The sequence below is a fragment of the Actinia tenebrosa genome, unplaced genomic scaffold (assembly GCF_029948245.1).
Source record: "Actinia tenebrosa isolate PJP-AT-01 unplaced genomic scaffold, QUT_ActTen_1.0 PGA_scaffold15__27_contigs__length_11533743, whole genome shotgun sequence".
In the NCBI taxonomy this organism is placed as follows: Eukaryota; Metazoa; Cnidaria; class Anthozoa; order Actiniaria; family Actiniidae; genus Actinia; species Actinia tenebrosa.
The window spans coordinates 11,397,952-11,415,720 of NW_028292575.1; the positions used below are offsets into that span (position 1 = coordinate 11,397,952).

At 36.1% G+C, this 17,769-nt stretch overlaps 3 protein-coding genes across 3 annotated transcripts; 2 read left to right on the forward strand and 1 right to left on the reverse strand.

Annotated features, from left to right (window-relative positions):
- The first annotated feature begins 51 nt into the window (after positions 1–51).
- On the forward strand, positions 52–8,481 carry LOC116300209 (serine/threonine-protein kinase stk11). The gene is made up of 9 exons (XM_031709027.2): positions 52–520; positions 624–707; positions 2,031–2,120; positions 2,942–3,003; positions 3,998–4,068; positions 4,404–4,540; positions 5,159–5,286; positions 5,672–5,905; positions 6,541–8,481. Exons 1-9 carry the CDS (start codon positions 168–170, stop codon positions 6,630–6,632), a joined length of 1,251 nt encoding a protein of 416 aa, XP_031564887.1. The 5' UTR covers positions 52–167; the 3' UTR covers positions 6,633–8,481.
- Positions 6,644–10,307, reverse strand: LOC116300216 (SOSS complex subunit C homolog). Its single transcript, XM_031709040.2, has 5 exons — positions 10,200–10,307; positions 9,842–9,932; positions 9,678–9,726; positions 9,200–9,259; positions 6,644–8,737 (listed from the first exon to the last, which is right to left on the reverse strand). The coding sequence occupies exons 1-5, from the start codon at positions 10,225–10,227 to the stop codon at positions 8,639–8,641; spliced, it is 327 nt and encodes a 108-aa protein (XP_031564900.1). The 5' UTR covers positions 10,228–10,307; the 3' UTR covers positions 6,644–8,638.
- A 62-nt stretch (positions 10,308–10,369) lies between these two features.
- Positions 10,370–15,748, forward strand: LOC116300162 (prostatic acid phosphatase). Its single transcript, XM_031708958.2, has 8 exons — positions 10,370–10,558; positions 10,962–11,208; positions 11,798–11,891; positions 12,068–12,267; positions 12,494–12,701; positions 12,811–13,002; positions 13,576–13,742; positions 14,346–15,748. The coding sequence occupies exons 1-8, from the start codon at positions 10,432–10,434 to the stop codon at positions 14,530–14,532; spliced, it is 1,422 nt and encodes a 473-aa protein (XP_031564818.2). The 5' UTR covers positions 10,370–10,431; the 3' UTR covers positions 14,533–15,748.
- The last annotated feature ends 2,021 nt before the right edge of the window (positions 15,749–17,769 follow it).

The window sequence follows — 17,769 nt, forward strand, 5'->3', positions numbered from 1 at the left end:
ATTCCCCGTCACGTGATCTGTGTGATGTCACGACGTCCTCAGTGACGCAAATCAAAATGGCGGATGTTAGTGTTGTTTGGAGAAGAGGTGGAGTGCACAAAACTTCTCCACTTTAAGCTACTAAAAACCACTTTGAATGTGTTCTGTCTCCATGCCATTGTCGCCAAATGGTGGACAATATGGTTGGAGGCAGCCGAACTCCACCGAAGTTCATTATGGGGGCCAGCGTGGAGGAAATTGTACATGAGAACGACGTTGATCATCAACTGCAGCACCCGTGGCTTGACGATGATCCTACTATTTTATTCCATAGAATTGACTCAGACCAAATTATCTATTCTCCTAAAGCTAAGCGAGCCAAGAAGATAGGGAAGTATTTAATGGGAGATGTGCTCGGAGAAGGCGCTTATGGAAAAGTTAAAGAAATGCTTGATTGCGAAAATTTAAGACGATGTGCTGTCAAAATTCTTACAAGACGAAGGTTGAGAAGAATACCAAATGGAGAACTAAATGTAAAAAGGTGAGAGCGTTTTTCCTTGGAAAATATAAAGACCGACAACTCGTTGTTATTTAATCATGAATATTTTTATTTTGATATAATATATTTTGATGTTTTGCTTCAGGGAAATTCAGTTGCTGAAACGGTTGCACCACAAAAATGTGATCCAGTTGTACGATGTAATATATAATGAGGAAAAGCAAAAAATATATCCTTTATTCTATGTATTATATAATGGAATCCTGTGTCATCTAATATTTGTTTTGATTTATAGCTCCTGCAGTCGTAACGACGAAATGTGCCAAATAAGTTATGTGACCTAAAAAAAATAAGTTATAGGAAAATAACTTTTTACTATAAAGGAAATATCAAAATCTGCTAGATTTAAATTCCATTTTTTCAACAAATATTATGAAAGTACTTAGAAATATTTGCATAATGTAAAGAGATAAATCAAATACTCAAATGACAAAGTAAAAATATTGAGATGTGCTAACCATCAACTTAACTTGACAAGCTCTCAAAATAAATTCAAATACAGTTTCCTATTTTTCCCAAGAGAAGTAATCCTTTGATAGAATAAAGAATAAATTATTTGTTAGGAATTTTGAGGTTTTGTTTTATTTCTTGCTTTTTTTTCTTTCAAACATTAATATATTCATGACAGAAATGAAACTCTGAAAATTTGATATCTTTTGTTTCCATAATCCATTTTATAACAATAGACAATCCTAACAAGCACTTATCTTTCTACCAATCACTAGCTGATACTAAAGATTTCTGATTTTCATCCTCATATATTTCTACATCATTTTTAATAGCAATGGGAAAAATAATTTAAAAAATAAACAACATACTTTGGTGCAAATTCCTGTTAAATCAGCTGAGGAGTGAACTGAAGATTTTGATCTATAAATTGGTGGAAAATGATTTCAAGGAGTTAGCTTCGTATGATGAACAAATTTTCATTTTTGCATGCATTTTTGAAATACCTCTTGATTACCTTAATGTCAGATCAAGACTTAGATAAAGAAATTATACTTATGCCATGCCAGCTGACAGATGATGGGACTTAGATAAAGAAATTATACTTGTGGCAGCTGACATGATGGGAAGTTCTTAAATAGTGCATGCAACTCAATCTTTCTTTACAGGTTGCCATGCAGCTTACAATTATGAGAAGTGATAAGTATGAATTAGTAGTGTTCCCCAAAAACTGGTTTTAGAATTGGTTAGGAGATAGGTCCTATGGCTTAACATCCTTTTCCAAGAAGACTTTAAGGTCTAACCATTTTTAGATGTAATTGCAAAGGCAGCACATTCTCCTCAGCTATGATAAGGAATAAAAAAATTAGCAATTGGCAAATTAATTTTGAAATAAAACTGATAAATGACTGCATGAGCTATGAGTCATTAATGCCAAAATTGTTACTATGATAACAGAAATATTTGTCTCTCTAAAAGGATATTTTTTCAGTCGTATGATATACATAGGATTACAATGATGGTATCATTTCTTAACCTTGTTTACATACATGATAATGGAGTACTGTGTGGGAGAGCTACAGGAAATGCTTGAAAGTGTAGATGATCATAAATTTCCTATACCTCAAGCCCATGGGTAAGTGATAAACCACTTAGAAAAGGGTTTATTTTTTGTTTATTTGACTAATGTTTTCTTTCTATTTTCTTCATTCTAATTCCCTTTTCTTTACAATTTGAATTTCTATATAATTTTCGTATATATCTTTACATAAAAATATAAAAGGACCATTATTATTATTATTATTATCAGCCAATCCAATGTAGTGGATAAGACTGGATCGAGTTGGCATTGCAATGCATTGTGGGATGGTTTAGGGGACATTTTTGAAATGCATCTATTTTGTCCCCAGTCCAAAATGCACTGCAATGTCTCACTTGACCCAGGTTGTTATTTTTCAACTTCAGAATGGCTAACAAATAGACAGTCTGTAACACAGCTACAGCTCTCCTAAACACTGACTGATTACATATATAGAGGATATTACATGGGCGCGCGGGGATACGAAATTTATCTTCGAGTGTTGAAAAGATCTCTCACAAGTGAGCGCAGCGAACGAGTGAGAGATTTTCAACACGAGAAGATAAATTTCGTATCTCCAAGCACCCATGTAATATTCTGTTTATTATATAATTATCAATGAAGTATGTTTTGGCTTTTTCAGGCAATTCTTTCCATGTATTTTTGAATAGCCATCGCAATGGTGTTATTTTCACACCTGAAAATAACATGTTATTTTCACGTGTGAAGATATCAATTTTTCGAAATAGAGAAAAATAGATATTTCATTGGTAATTATATAATAAAATAAGTTCTTATATAGTGGATCCCCCAATTTTTGACCAGTGCAGGATTTTACCCTTTTTTATATTCTAAAATAGCATTTATCCCTTTTTCAGGTACTTTCATCAATTGATTACAGGCTTAGAATATCTACACAGTCAGGGAATTGTTCACAAAGATATCCTTTAACATTATTAGTAGCTTTTGTCAATATAATAGGATCAATGAAGAAGGATAATAGCTCCCACATTAAAAAATAACGAGAAAAAAATAACTTGAATGTAATGTCTGGATTTTTAGACAGACTGAGAGATGGTTAGATAATGATTATTTCCCCCTTATCTGCTTATCTTTTATCTTGTTGTTTTGCTACTTTTTATTTCTATTTGGTGGTAGTCTATATTTTTAGACAGAGAAAGATGGTTTCAAGATACTAAACATTCCTGTCTTATCTGCTTAATATCTTTCCAGGATTTTCACTAGGAAGGGGGGAGGGGGGGGGATGGGGGTTAACCAGTGAACCGAACAAAAACAAGATGATTCTAACTTCTAATTATGGGGTTCATACGTCTTGTTCTCTAAAGGGTTTGATAAAATCAAGATGATTTAATTAGCTGTTAAGAGGGTTCACATTACCACCCCCCCCCCCCCCCCCCCCACCATGTCTGCCCCTGTGTTGTTTTGTTACTTTTTATATCTGTAGTGGTGGGCAGCCGGTTGAGATGAAAGATTTAGATCTAGATTCAAGGACTGACACTAGAACACATGATAGTGTTTGCTCAAAAATGAAAACTAGTTTTTAGTACACTCAGAGTTTAGGCCTAAACGAAAAATAAGTGTGTTTCCTGTTGTGCACGACCGACCCTATTTTTCTTCGCCTGATTTATGCGGACCCTAATATTTTTTTCATTCCCAAATGCACCACAGGGTTCCCAGTAAGCTCATTTCCACTGTTGTATTAGTAAAAAAAAAGCTCCAACCTACCGAACCCAATTATTTTTCTCATGCAACAGGAAACACACTTATTTTTTTGTTTGGCCTTACCATGCTCTTATTTTTTCAAGATATGGCAGATTTTTTATGCTACCAAATTCCATCAGTTTTGGAATCATTTTTGTGAAAATCTTTTAAGTTTTTGTCATTCATTTTATATTTTCTTAACAATTGACTAAATATTAAACCTAGTAACCTTTTATTGACGACTGACCGAACGCTAAAGATTTCTGACTTTGGAGTCGCAGAGGTATGCTACACATTTTTTAACTTTCTTCTAATACAATTTCTAAAATATAACTTACTTCCAAATCCTTAACCCCCTTTCCCAATTTCCTACCCCACCAAGATTGACCATTGATTTTTTTATGTCAACATTACAAATTAATGTAGTTGTCTTACCCCACCATGGATTTTCAGTCCACTTTATATGCTTTACCACCAGGATATCTGAAAATCCATTTGATACTCTTTTATCTAATAAAATATAGAAATAATGGTTAAAATCCCCGAATGCCGGCCTCTCCCAAGACAAACTTGTGGTTTTTGCTTTTAATGCTTGGCTTTTTCTTTCCTTTCCTTCAGAGATTAGATACATTTACAGCTCACGACACATGTAGAACAAGTCAGGGATCTCCTGCCTTCCAGCCACCAGAAATCGCTAACGGAGTAGAGACATTCTCTGGATTTAAAGTCGATATATGGGCTTCAGGAGTTACTTTGTAAGTTCTTAAAACATTTAATTTCTAATAAATTTACCTTAAATTAACAAATAGCAATGACAATGTTTGTATACATATACTGTATGTATACTATACTATACCTTGAAAACCTTGGAAGACCAGTTCGTTAAGCCTAAGACAAGCTTAATTCTCATCTGATAATTTATTTTCTTTTAATTTCTAATAAATTTACCTTAAATTAACAAACAGCAACGACAATGTTCGTATATATATACTGTATGTATACTATACTATACCTTGGAAACCTTGGAAGACCAGTTCGTTAAGCCTAAGACAAGCTTAATTCTCATCTGATTATTCAATACTTTTGTCTGGAAGTTTTGAATTGTCTTATTTTTTTTAATATTTGAAGTTTAAAAATGAACACCACTAGTTAAAGACTTCAGTACTCTTATATAGCTCTAATTTTCAACTCAGTGATATTGCTAAAAAGGTCATTCACTTTGAACATATCTTCATTCATAACTCCCTCCAATTTTTGCATTGTACAATAATAATAAATAATCTTTAACGAGGATACCAACATCACAATCATTGGTTTACAGCAACAATTGCTAGAGCCCCCATATTTAATGTTTTTATCTTATTTTATTCTAGGTATAATATAACTACAGGGGCTTACCCCTTTGAAGGTGACAATATTTACAAGTTGTTTGAGAGTATCGGTAAAGGAGAGTTCAGCATACCAGATTCTGTAGATGATTTATTAGCTGATCTTCTTAGAGGTAAATACCAATCATCTGTCTGTAGTAACGTCATGTTTCATAGGTTAAAATGATGGTAGTGGTGATGATTGATGATGATATTGATGTCAATAATGATGCGGATGCTGCTGATGGTGGTGGTAGTGGTGATGATGGTGATGATTATGATGAATGATGTACTGATGATGATGACAATGGTGGTGGTTGGTGACGGTAATTATGATTATGATAAATGCTGGTAGTGGTGATGTCGATGAACGATGATGACTGGTAATAATATTTTCGGTTTAAGGTGGTATTACTTCTTTGTCACTTTTTGATGACAACAATTAATATATTATCTTCTGTTCAGTACAATATGCTGCTGAAGGACAACTTCAAACTATCAATATTCTTCCTGTTGCAGGAATGTTAAATTCCAACCCTAATAAGAGATTCACTATACAACAAATACGCCATCACAGGTGGTTTCGAAAGAATCATCCCAAAATTGAACCATTTGTTCCTATACCACCATTAAATGATAATGAACTGCGTAGCATGTCAGTAGTACCTTACCTAGAGGATTTACACTCTGAGGATAATCACCTGGACATTCCAAACCAAGAATACAATGATGAAGGACTAGCTTTCTCACAAGGTAGGTACTAATAGGATTTCCCACTCCAGGGTGGGCAGAGAACTTGACAGGTTTTGCAACCCACTTGATAAGGCAACCATTAGATCAAATTGGAATTTAGAAGTTGATTTTTGTGGAGGGAGGAAGAACCAGAGAACCAGGAAGAAAGGCCCTTGAAGCGCAGGAGAGAACCAACAAACAACTTTACTCAAATATGTATGACACAAAGCCCAGGAAGCGAATCTGGGTTGCATTGGTGAGAGGCAGCGCATTAGTAGAGCACACCACCCATGCTTTCTTACCTACTTGATGTTGATGATGTTGATGAAGATGGTGCTGCTAATGATGACTCTGATGATGATAACAATGAAGGTTAAAGAAAATTTTGATGATGATGGTTATGGCACTGATGATGTTGGTGGTGGTGATATGATGCTGATAATGTTGATGGTAATGATTATAGGTAATGAAACAGTATTTTAAGATACAGATGTTGATAATGTTATTAGATTGAATAATTTTTTATTGTATTGTTCCTGCCTGCCACCACCTGATGGTGCAACACTTCTATTGAGATTGATTTGGGATCCCTGTGGCTTTCTTTTCACAGGAAGCCCAAAACGTTTTTTAAACATCATTTTGTCATCTCTTCGTAGGCAGCTCATTAGATGACCTGAAATCTTCCTCCTCAAACAAGAAAAGGCCAAAATTAAAGAAACCTAGCATTGGATCATGCAAAACACAATGAATAATGTACAATTATTGATACCACATTTTTATTTTGGCTCTAACTTATCTTAAAAGTAAATAGCCTGTGCTATGATGAACATATACATTCTCTTTAATGCACATTGGCGAATGTTGGAACATTCAAGTAAGGAGAATTTAAGTCTCAATCTGACAAACACTGTTAGTTTTATAATGATATTATGCAAGGCATCTCACTAATCACAATTATTATAATGATGGCGAAATTCTTAACTTCAGATATAAGTAATTTTTAAAAGTTAAAGTTTCAATATTTATGTAAATAGGAGAACTACTTGAGTTTATTTTGTCAGACTCTAAACTGAATAAATCAGTGGTTTGTCGTTACGAAGTCACTTGGGTAGAAAATGTTTTCGCAGCCTTTCTTGCAGCATCCTTGGAAACCCCAAAGTTTACTTCAGGTTTCCTAGGATGGTCTTGCAAGTGTAATAGGAGCAGGACGTAGCTCAGTTGGTTAGTGCGCGACCTTCAGAGCTTGAGGTCCATGGTTTGATCCTTAGGATCTCCACGTCTGTTTCGACTTCTCTCTAATCCGTGTAGCTTCAGCTTTAAATACTCTTAAAGCAGAGCACTGATGGAGAGGGGGGATAAAGTGCGCACTGTCAGCTTCCATCGATAGCAGTTGAATTTCAACTGAAGGAACTACCAACATTAAATATAGGTACTTTACCTTTTTTTCCATCTTCTATTCCTTTTAAATTACTCTAACTTTTGTATTCTGATTTTTAGAGAAAACATTTAAAAGCAAAGTTTCATCCATTTGAACATTTACGATTGCAGAGACCTTCCAGTTTTATATTAACAAAATGAAGTATTTTGTGAAAAATTTGAAAACAGGTTTTGAAATTCTTTTACATTTAACGATCACATCAGATTTGGGAGAAATACCATTAAAGAATGATGAATGGTCAATGCTAGACTTTTATGAGGAAAGACTGTACGACTAGCATATTATTTAATTAATGCAAACCCAAGAGTCTAATAAATGAAAAACTTTTTTGGAATAAACATTTAAGCTCTAAGATGGAAATAGTTAAACTGAGAACTTTAAATTCAAGGAACACTTTAAAAGGCCTAGAATTTAGTAACTGATGATTCATATTGAATATTTATTTCAAATATCTAATTTACTGGGCAATCTTTTAACTAATTCCCTTGTATTGTTGGGCAAGCATAGTGTCTATGATTATATGCTGTAAGTATATAACCCTATAATAGATACCATATGTATGCTGGTTATAGAGTGGTTTTCATAAACCCATGAAATATGCTTTAGCTTATTTAGTACTATTACACTAATTCTTTTGTTTTCTATTCTGTTTATCTGATTATAGTATTAGTTAATTATTATATGAGTACACTTTGTTTCATGGGTTTATGAAGAAAGCCAATGACGTGGACAATCTTAGGAGTGCATTCAGTCAAACTGTTGAATAGTGTACGTCACCTAAATTATATAAGTAAATTACTATTTTCGCTGTCTTCACCTAAATTTGAAACTACGAGTAAACAGCTACTGAGATCAGGGGGAGAAATGATGATGCAAATGAATGTCTATTCACTCATTCTCTAGTAAAACAAACCCCCAGATTAGCATGACTGTTATTTGGCGCGCTTTTACTATTTTAGGTGATGTCAACTAAATAGTTATCTAAGTTAGATACATTTATCTAACTATTCAACAGTTTGACTGAATGCACTCTCATTTTGTACATTAAACTTATTCAACAGTATAAGAGTGTATAAATGTAAACTTAGTACTTTAAAGATTAAATTATTGTAATAATAATAATATTATTATTAAAATCTTCAACATGTTTTTTTTTTCATTTAACCAATTATTTAATCAGTGCATAAATGTATATTTATAATCTAATCTATATACACCATACATAAGATTGTTTTCCTAGTATGGGAAAATGGTTGTGTGTGGGAGAGGTGGGCCAGTACAAAGAAGAAAGATCTTTATTTTTTCCCAGCAGAATTTCAGCTATCATTGTCTACTCTTGGGATGACAGGAATGATTAAGTTACCAAACAATGAGTCTTGACATACATAGAAGCCAGGAGAGACTAAATGAGCTTGCTGGAATATAAAAACAAACAAATGTTAAATGTGTAGTTCCAGAGATTATCCATACCCCAACCACTGAGGAATTTGGAATCCACGGTGTGGGGAATCAGAGAAAGAACAAAATTACAGAGTTTGTATGGAAGAAAATTGGAATTTCCAGAGTGTAGGGAGGGTCTTAGAAAAAAATGCTCTGTGGGGGAGGTATGGATAGTTTCTGGAACTACACAATACTTTTAAAATCATGGTCTGTGTACTGTAGTAATTCCAAAGCATATCCATGCTTAAGCACCCTCCCCCACCAAAGAATAGAATTGGACATCCCATGGGATGATGTAAGCGGATAAGAAGTGTTCTTGTATTTTATTTATGGAATATCCTCAAGTGGAATGAAGATGGGTGTGATATAGATCAATACTTTCCTCAGGAGGTATTTTTATTGTCAGACTAGTTATTAACTGAACAGCTAAACCTCACCTCTAAAGCTTGTCGTTGACTTAGAGCCAACTGGTGGTTTTCTCCTGGGTTGCGTAATACCTATGGCAACAAAAGGTGACCCAAAATGTCAGATCTATAAACCAATGAAGAAATAGAAAATGTATGCACTTGCTATGTGCAGCTGGCAGAACAGGAGAAAAGTTTTAGGAGAAGCATAGCTGAGTGCTTTTCAACACTTTTCAAGTGTTCTGCCTAGGTTTGTCCCCAGGCTACTCTCCGTCAGCTCTTCCAAATCCAAAATGGCATTTGCTTCAGAGCTGACATATCCGGTCTTGAAGTCAACTCACAAACTTGATGTCCCATTCTGCCATTCCCCAAGTGCTTTATAACTGCACACAACATATGACAAGATCGAAGGTGCATGAGTGTGCTGTGTGCCTTCATAAAGCATGCGCTTCCAACCAATCAGACACGAGATTCATAGTTATTTTATAATTTTAAATTCATGATCACTTACAGGAACTTCTTGACCTGGTCTATTTACATGACTTGGTCCTGCGTTAGTCCTTTTATTACAAAACAAAAACACTTGAGAAAATTATCATTATTATTGAAGCAGTGCCAATCATTCTACATATTTAAAAAAAGTATCAAATTGTGTATCGACGTTTAAGCTTATACCCTGTGGTCCCAGTAACAGCCTGTTGCGCTTGGCTCATCATCTGTCTTCTTCGTTCTTGCAAATCTTGAAGAATCTTTCTGTTTTGGACCTCTGCACAAAAAGGAAACAAAAGAAAACAGTTTGACATAAAAATTTTTTTTAAATTATTCTTGGTTGCAATCGATCCCAAGAGAGCACAATAACAAAAGGATGTCCGCCATGTTGGAAGACATAACAAAAGAATTCATTGAAAAATCTTTTGTCAAATTCTTCAAACATGGCGGCTATGACGTCTATATCCAAAGATCACATTCAAAATTAAAAGATTTGAAAATAAAATAAAAACGATTTCAAACCACAAGTACACAAGCCTCCTACCTTGATTTCCATGGGGTTGAAAAGCCATAATTGTCACATAAAAATCTATTTTTTTCTTCTTTAAAGCTTCGTGTTCAACTCGTCCGCCATTTTGTTATGGGTCACTCGTCTCAGTTCCTCGCGTTTTTAACTTACTGACCAGCTGTTACTGTGGGCTCACCACTATTTTTTTGTTTCCTAGTAAAACTATTGTAACTTATAACTACTGTACTGTATCATCTTAAGCTTTCAAATGGGATCTGCAAGGTCTTTTAGGTATTTTACATCCACTGCTCCTTTGCTGACAGCTTTCTGGTCACGTTGGTTTTGTTTGTTTGCTGCTGCAATAACTTTACTATCTACTACTGCACTTACATCTGGTAAGCTTCACGTAACCTAATACCTAACAAGCTAGGGTTTGAATTGCTTGTTAGATTTACCCAAGGAAAAACAATGAAATTTTATTTTCATGAGAAACTGAAATTAATTGATGGTCATCATGGTGGCCATGTTGGAGGAATTTAATAAAAGAATTGTCAATGAATTATTTTGTTATATCCTCCAATATGGCCGCTGTGTCTTTTGTTGTAATATTTAATTCTCTTGGGAATGGTTGAAAACCATCAATTGTTGCTTTTGATGAAATATTGAGCTACAATTAGCTTGAAGGTGTAATAATCTACAGATCTATATACAAAGGCAGCAATTTCATCTAATCATGATCCATGCATTTGGCACCAAATGCAGAATAGATATCTTTTGAATTTTTACATGTAACTTTAGGTCTGGAGCTTCAACAAGTTGTCATTATTTCACGGCATGGAAGCAGGGGCTTCCTAACCAAAGACCACACCACATTACAGGAAACTGCAGACAGTCCATTGACCATACGTGGAATGGACCAAATGTACAGAGCTGGGCAGTATGTCCGTCAGCTTTATAACAGCACTACTACAAGCTTTCTTAGTGAAGGGTATAATGGGAGTGAAGTATATGTGAGGTCAAGCGATTATCAAAGAACTCTTATAAGGTTAATAAAAGTTATGAATTATGATATATTTTATACATAAACTAGAAAAAATTGTACACTTTGAAGTAGTTTTTTCCAATTTCAGACCATATGTCATTCTCTTGAGAATAAGATTCTTTGTTTGAGTTCTATCCATATTCATGTATCTTAATTCTCATGCAAAATCATTTAAACAAAGAAATGATACTCAAGGGAATAACATGTGCTCTTAAATGGGAAATCATAATATGCCCAACGGTATGAAAAAAGGTATATGATTCATTAACTTCTCAAGAATTTATGTAAGTAACTCTTGGTCGAAATAACTACATAGCTACTACTCTACCTCCTACCTTTGAAGAGGTCTTTTCAGCTTAAGTAATTTTTGTTTCTATTTTTCCTGCACAATTGCTAAAACTGAGATTCACTAAGGCCTACGGCAGATGTCGAACTTTCCATGCTCTGAACTCATTAAAAACAATGGATATCAGGTGATAATGAGGCGGCATTCTTTGATGCAATTAAGTACGGTGCATGGAAAGTTCAACGTTTGCCCTAGGCCTCAGATCATTTTTTCTTATTTAATTAAATTTATATTTAATATTCATAGTGCTCAAAGTTTTCTACTTGGACTGTATCCTCCCAGAGAGCAAACCTTAACCAATTATGCTGGGGTGTTTAAAGCTCCGTATGACATTCAACAGGTATGTGTTTTAGTCACGTATCAAGGAGACCATTTTCTGAATAAGTTTCTGTGTAAGTATGGTAGAGTTTTGGTAGAATGCAAAACAGGCTCTCTGGCACGGGCGGTTGGGGAGAAAATAATTATCAACCAAAATATATCTTGATTCTCAAGGTGAATAAATTTAAAACATTTTAGGTACCAATACATACAGTTCCAGTAAGGGAAGATCAGCTTCTTCGAGGATGGTTAAGGTGCCCAACCATCCAAAATAGAATCAGTGAATTTTATAAAAGTGAAACTTTCAAGAAGAAGGAGAGAGATAATGCTGATTTTCTGAAAACTTTGGAAAGTATCACTGGCATGAGTGACATAGATTTGAAGGATTTTTACAATGTGTAAGTTATCATAACCCATCCCACCCCACAATGCATCATGACTCACCCATGATCCATCATGACTTCGTCCCCACCCCTGACCCAAAATGACTCACCCCACCCCTGACCCATCAAGACTCACCCCACCCCTGACCCATCATGACTCACCCCACCCCTGACCCATCATGACTCACCCCACCCCTGACCCAATTTCATATTAACCCATTAATGTCTTCTTCCATATCAGATATGACTTTATCCATCTTCATCGGGTTTATGGTAAAATGTACCTCAACTTAACAGAAGAACAGTGGAATAAAGTTGTGGATCTTGCTGACTGGCTAGAGTATCATAAATACAAGAAAGAGATGGTAGAAAGTATGGGAGCAGGATTGTTGGTCAATGACATTGCACAGAACTTTATCAATACCACTAAGAACAGGAGAAAAGCTAAGGTATTTAAGCAAAAAATGATACTCTACGGAATGAAACCTGGTCTAAAATGAGAAAGCATCATACTCATTCTTTCTATCAACTCATTTTTCCCCCTTTATTTATTTTCAGTTGTTGTACTACTCAGCTCACTACCCAACCATAGTGTCATTATTCTCAGTTCTTGGAGTCAATCAAATAAACAAAACCCTTCAAACCATTCCATACTACGCATCTCTGGTATTCATTGAACTACTGAAAGGAGATAATCAAGATTACTATGTGAGGTTTGCCTTTAGAAATGGCTTGGAAAGTGACACAAAGGTAGAGACTTCTTTATAATTATATATGCTAGGAGCAGGCGTAGCTCAGTTGGTTAGTGCGCGACCTTCAGAGCTTGAGGTCCACGGTTCAATCCTTAGGATCTCCACGTCTGTTTCGACTTCTCTCTAATCCGTGTAGCTTCAGCTTTGAATACTCTTAAAACAGAGCACTGATGGAGAGAGGGGGTAAAGTGCACACCGTCGGCTTCCATTAATAGCAGTTGAATTTCGACTGAAGGAACTACCGACGTTAAATATAGGTACTTTACCTTTTTATGCTATTCCATACTACGCATCTCTGGTATTCCTTGAACTACTGAAAGGAGATAATCAAGATTACTATGTGAGGCTTGCCTTTAGAAATGGCTTGGAAAATGACACAAAGGTAGAGACCTCTTTATAATTATATATGCTGTAAAATATATCATGTGTTGGGCTGCCTATGTCTATGCCACATTACTGTATACCAACCTCCCTCCGTACAAACTAACTGCAAATTGAGTAGTACCATTGTATTGCGCTTCGTCTGCCATTTTCGTACCATGACTGTGCCCTCTTGTTTTTTATATTTCAGGATTCCTTTCAGTATTACGCAATACCAGGATGTGATAGAAAAGCTTGTCCTCTTAAAACGTTTAACAAGTTACTAGGGTCTCTTGAAGTACGAAACATCGAGGCGTGGTGCCAGATGTGTAATAATAATGATCTGGATGCTTGTGAGGTTGGCTATGTATACAAAAGGTGAGGGGTACCACTATAGATTTGTTGTAGATTTTAAAAGACCTTTTAAGGTGCAGATGCACAGTGCAACATTCCGTGCAACAGGATTGTTGAAGCATTTGTCTATCTCTGAAACTTGCACTCAACATTGTGCGCAACTTTTTAAAAAGAATTTCAATTCTGCTCCACTCTTGCAACAACGTGCACAGCAAATTTAATTGTGTGAACATAGCTGCAACATCGCTTGCAATATTTGGAATTTCTAGCCAATCAGGTTGCACCAAAACAAAAACCGCCGACCAAAAGCCTTAGTATAGCAGGCGTGGTTATCAAAGTTGTATGAATTTGTTGCCACGTGGGTCAATCCCGATTAAAATTTGTTTTGTGCAATGTTGCCTGGTGTGTCTGCTGATTAGTGATATCACCTTGCGCGGTATTTATAAATATTTAGTTATGAAAATGATGTTCAACAGCTCAAATGAGAGGGGGAACGAAAGAGAGAGAAAATATATATAAAAGCAATAGAAACATGAAGGAAGTCGAGAAAAAAGAAAGGAAGAAAGGGAGAGAAGGGAGGGAGGAGGGAAGGAATAGATTCCTAATTTTAATCTCCTTTATTTTCAGGAAACTAGCCATGACAGCAGTAGGTGGATTTTTCGTCGAAGTCTTCGTAACTACCATTGCAACTATCCTGATGGTTGGTTGCTGGTTCTTCTGCCTCAAGAAAAGATGCCTGCCCGGGGATAACTACCGTCCTAGAAGAGGTTTACCTGATCTTGAACACTGCGGACCATTGGCTGGATCGATTTGAGGTAGCTTTGTTTCTCCTAGGGTGTTTTTCTCCCTTTCACTGTAGGTTTTTTTCTGGCTTAAGTCTGGTTTTCCTCCCTAAATTCCAATTCGATGTTTGACTTAGCCATGCCCTGACTTAGATCAGTTAAGAGGTTGTTTCAGGGTTGAATCTTTTAGCTAGCCGTGCCCTGACTTTAATCAGCCCAGAGGTTGTTTCAGGGTTGAATCTGTGCCTTTAGTTAGCCATACCCTGACTCCGATGAAAGACTAACGTCCGAAACGTCAGTTTCATTTTTACATACCATACGGTGTTACAAATTATCTATCTATCAACTGTTATACCCTGACTAAGATCAGACCAGAAGTTGTTTCAGTGTTGAATCTTTTAGTTGGCCGTGCCCTGACTTTAATCAGCCCAGAGGTCGTTTCAGGGTTATATTTGTGAGTTAGTCATGCCCTGACTTAGATCAGCCCAGAGGTTGTTTCAGGGTTTGATCTGTGAGTTAACCATGCCCTGACTTAGATCAGCCCAGAGGTTGTTTCAGGGTTCTATCTGTGAGTTAGCCATGCCCTGACCTAGATCAGCCCAGAGGTTGTTTCAGGGCTTGATCTGTGAGTTAACCATGCCCTGACTTAGATCAGCCCAGAGGTTGTTTCAGGGTTCTATCTGTGAGTTAGCCATGCCCTGACCTAGATCAGCCCAGAGGTTGTTTCAGGGCTTGATCTGTGACTTAGCCATGCCCTGACTAAGATCAGCCTTTAGCACGATCTAAAAATTGAACTGATTGTGGATTAGTTCGCGAAGCTGTGAAATATTATTGTCATATATTTTATATATTGCATGTATCAGATATATGTATATGTTCTCACACGTAGAGTAAGAAATAAGAAAAGAATCGAAACTATAGGCACTGAAAACTTACCGGTAAAAGACGGAAGCCAAAAGAAAATAATATGTTCCACATCTGGGTAGCCTGCGTCACATCCGGAATTTTCTTCCTAAGAAAAGACCGGATGGAGCGCAGGCTACATCTGAGGCGTTATGTCTCATCGTAGAAAGAAGCAAAATAGTTTAGTATCAGAGAGTATACAGTGATTTCCAAAAGCATCCCCTTATAAATTACAAATATCAAAGTGCCACGAGTTTATATTTTCAAATAAAAATTGGCTCGTTTGGTAAACAAATGTTTTAAATCCCTCGTATATTTTTGTAATAAAATTCTTGAATCACTTGATACTTTTGCTAACTTTTTATTGCTATAATTTAATAATACTCATTTAGTGTCTCGTTAATTATTACACAATAATGAGTTATTATTAATAAGAGTTACTTTTGACTTTTTTTTTCCTTCGCGTCATTTTGAAATATCTTGCTTGTTCTCGCTTTGGAACATTTGTACGTGCCTTGTTTCGGGATAAAGACTTCTTAGATTTCCTTTTCTAGCTTTTAAAATTAAGACTGCTCGATGCTAATTAGTCTAATTGTTCAGCCTGTATTTCCGTAGAGAAATAATCCTTCTTTTGTTTTATCTGACGTATATTCATTAACTATGACTATATTAACTAAAGTTCAACAGTGCTTAAAACGTGCTCTAACGCATAAAAACCGTGCGATATAGTTTGTGATAATTATTTTTAATAATTTAACAGTTGCTCGAAGGCAACAACTTAAGGAGTTCTCCTCCATTTTGAAAATTTTCTCCCATTTTTTTGGCTTTTTGGTTAAAGTTTCGGCTTTTTTAAAATTCATATTTCCCTGGAGAACAAAAGGACGTCAAAAACCTGGCAGAAAAGAGCCAAGCAGCCATAAAATATTTTAATCTTCAACACAAACGAAAACACATTCCTGTGAAAATCTACATTTTGAAGAATCTTCGAAGACGCTCGACTCGTACTTTGCTTACATCCAAGAAGGTTGAAAAAGACTGACAGTCTTTCCGAGGAAGACTTAAGGAATTCGTAAGCATGGATCAGTTATTATTCGAGTCTTGTTCTTCATAATTTTAGTGTTGATTCAAAGGCCTAATTACCCCTAAATGGCTATTGAATTGAGAGAGTGTTTATCGCATGTTGGGCGGCAGTTTTTTGTTTGTTGTCACAAACACTGCGAGCTTTAACTAAAGAGGAAGTCAACAAGACACCAATGCGCAAACATGTTTGGTTTTGGCCAGGAAATACGCCGTCCAAACACCCAAGAATTGACCAGAGATCGACGGGTTTGTAAAGGAAATGTTTTGAGTCGTCGAAAGTCGATCGAACAAGTAGCAAAAGAAGAGTTAGGACGCTTGGTATTGCCAGACATTCATAAATCTCGTTCGACTGATACCAGTTCAAGATACGAACCAACAAAGACGAAAGGCTACATCAGAAGAGGGTACACTTTTGATTTAAGAAGGCTCAAAGCTGATAATTCATTATCTTTGGATGAAGATGATATTGAGCAATTGTTGTCCTTCAAGTCACTTGATTCCCTGAACAATGACAAACAAGATGAAAACTATTACGTTGCGAAATATTCGAGAAGGTGTTCACAAGACAGTGAAGGCAAAAACAGGAGAGAATACAGTTCTCGTGGCGATAATGACAGCGGATTTAGCGAACCTTCGGCAAATCAAGACGAGTCAAATAACAGCGAAAAGCAGCACCGAGACCGAAAAATTAAAGCTGAAAAAATTAAGTACTGCCGAGAAAATACTCGTGGTCACACAACAACATGGCAAAGAAGAAGCTCTTTTCCAGACGTTCCTTGCCCTGTTGATTTACCTTCGCGTCTTGTTGTTAGGAAGGCGGTGCAGGCAGATACTGGTGCATCTATGTGTACTCAGTCTATGAATTCATTAAGTGCGGATCTTGCTATGTTTAAGGATGCAGTTTCTAGAGGACTTAAAGAGACTAAAATTGATAGAACAAAGACTCCCTATTCGTTATCAAAGGCTGTTCCTGAAAAGAATAAATCCGTGTCCTATGTGATCGATGATACAAGATCAAGTGAGAGTACCACTGGGTCAAGTCCAACACGAAGTGAATCAGTGTCAAGCATTACTGCTGCTGCAGATTCAAGTTTTGCTGTTTTTAAGAAAAAAAGAAAAAACTTGTTATCTCGTTCGCAGAAAAGTCGTGAATCAAGAAGCTCTAGTGAGTCACCATTGTCCGGCCCTGGCGAAGAAGAGAACCATCCTCGTACCTCGCCAGCATCTTCGCAATTTTGCGCAATAGAAATAACTCATGAAACTTCGTGTCGTAAGAAAAGCGTCGC

What these genes read in the sequence shown, in the direction of transcription:
- LOC116300216 (XM_031709040.2), bottom strand. Translation starts at nt 10,227, where the DNA reads ATGGCTTTTCAACCCCATGGAAATCAAG. An exon ending in TCAACCCCATGGAAATCAAG is followed by an intron (nt 9,933 to 10,199) that starts GTAGGAGGCTTG and finishes CTTTTTGTGCAG; the next exon opens with AGGTCCAAAACAGAAAGATT. An exon ending in GTCAACGACAAGCTTTAGAG is followed by an intron (nt 8,738 to 9,199) that starts GTGAGGTTTAGC and finishes TTTATATTCCAG; the next exon opens with CAAGCTCATTTAGTCTCTCC.
- LOC116300162 (XM_031708958.2), top strand. Translation starts at nt 10,432, where the DNA reads ATGGGATCTGCAAGGTCTTTTAGGTATTTTACATCCACTGCTCCTTTG. An exon ending in TACTACTGCACTTACATCTG is followed by an intron (nt 10,559 to 10,961) that starts GTAAGCTTCACG and finishes ATGTAACTTTAG; the next exon opens with GTCTGGAGCTTCAACAAGTT. An exon ending in TTGAAGGATTTTTACAATGT is followed by an intron (nt 12,268 to 12,493) that starts GTAAGTTATCAT and finishes CTTCCATATCAG; the next exon opens with ATATGACTTTATCCATCTTC.
- LOC116300209 (XM_031709027.2), top strand. Translation starts at nt 168, where the DNA reads ATGGTGGACAATATGGTTGGAGGCAGCCGAACTCCACCGAAGTTCATT. An exon ending in CCTATACCTCAAGCCCATGG is followed by an intron (nt 2,121 to 2,941) that starts GTAAGTGATAAA and finishes TCCCTTTTTCAG; the next exon opens with GTACTTTCATCAATTGATTA. An exon ending in TCAGGGAATTGTTCACAAAG is followed by an intron (nt 3,004 to 3,997) that starts ATATCCTTTAAC and finishes ACAATTGACTAA; the next exon opens with ATATTAAACCTAGTAACCTT.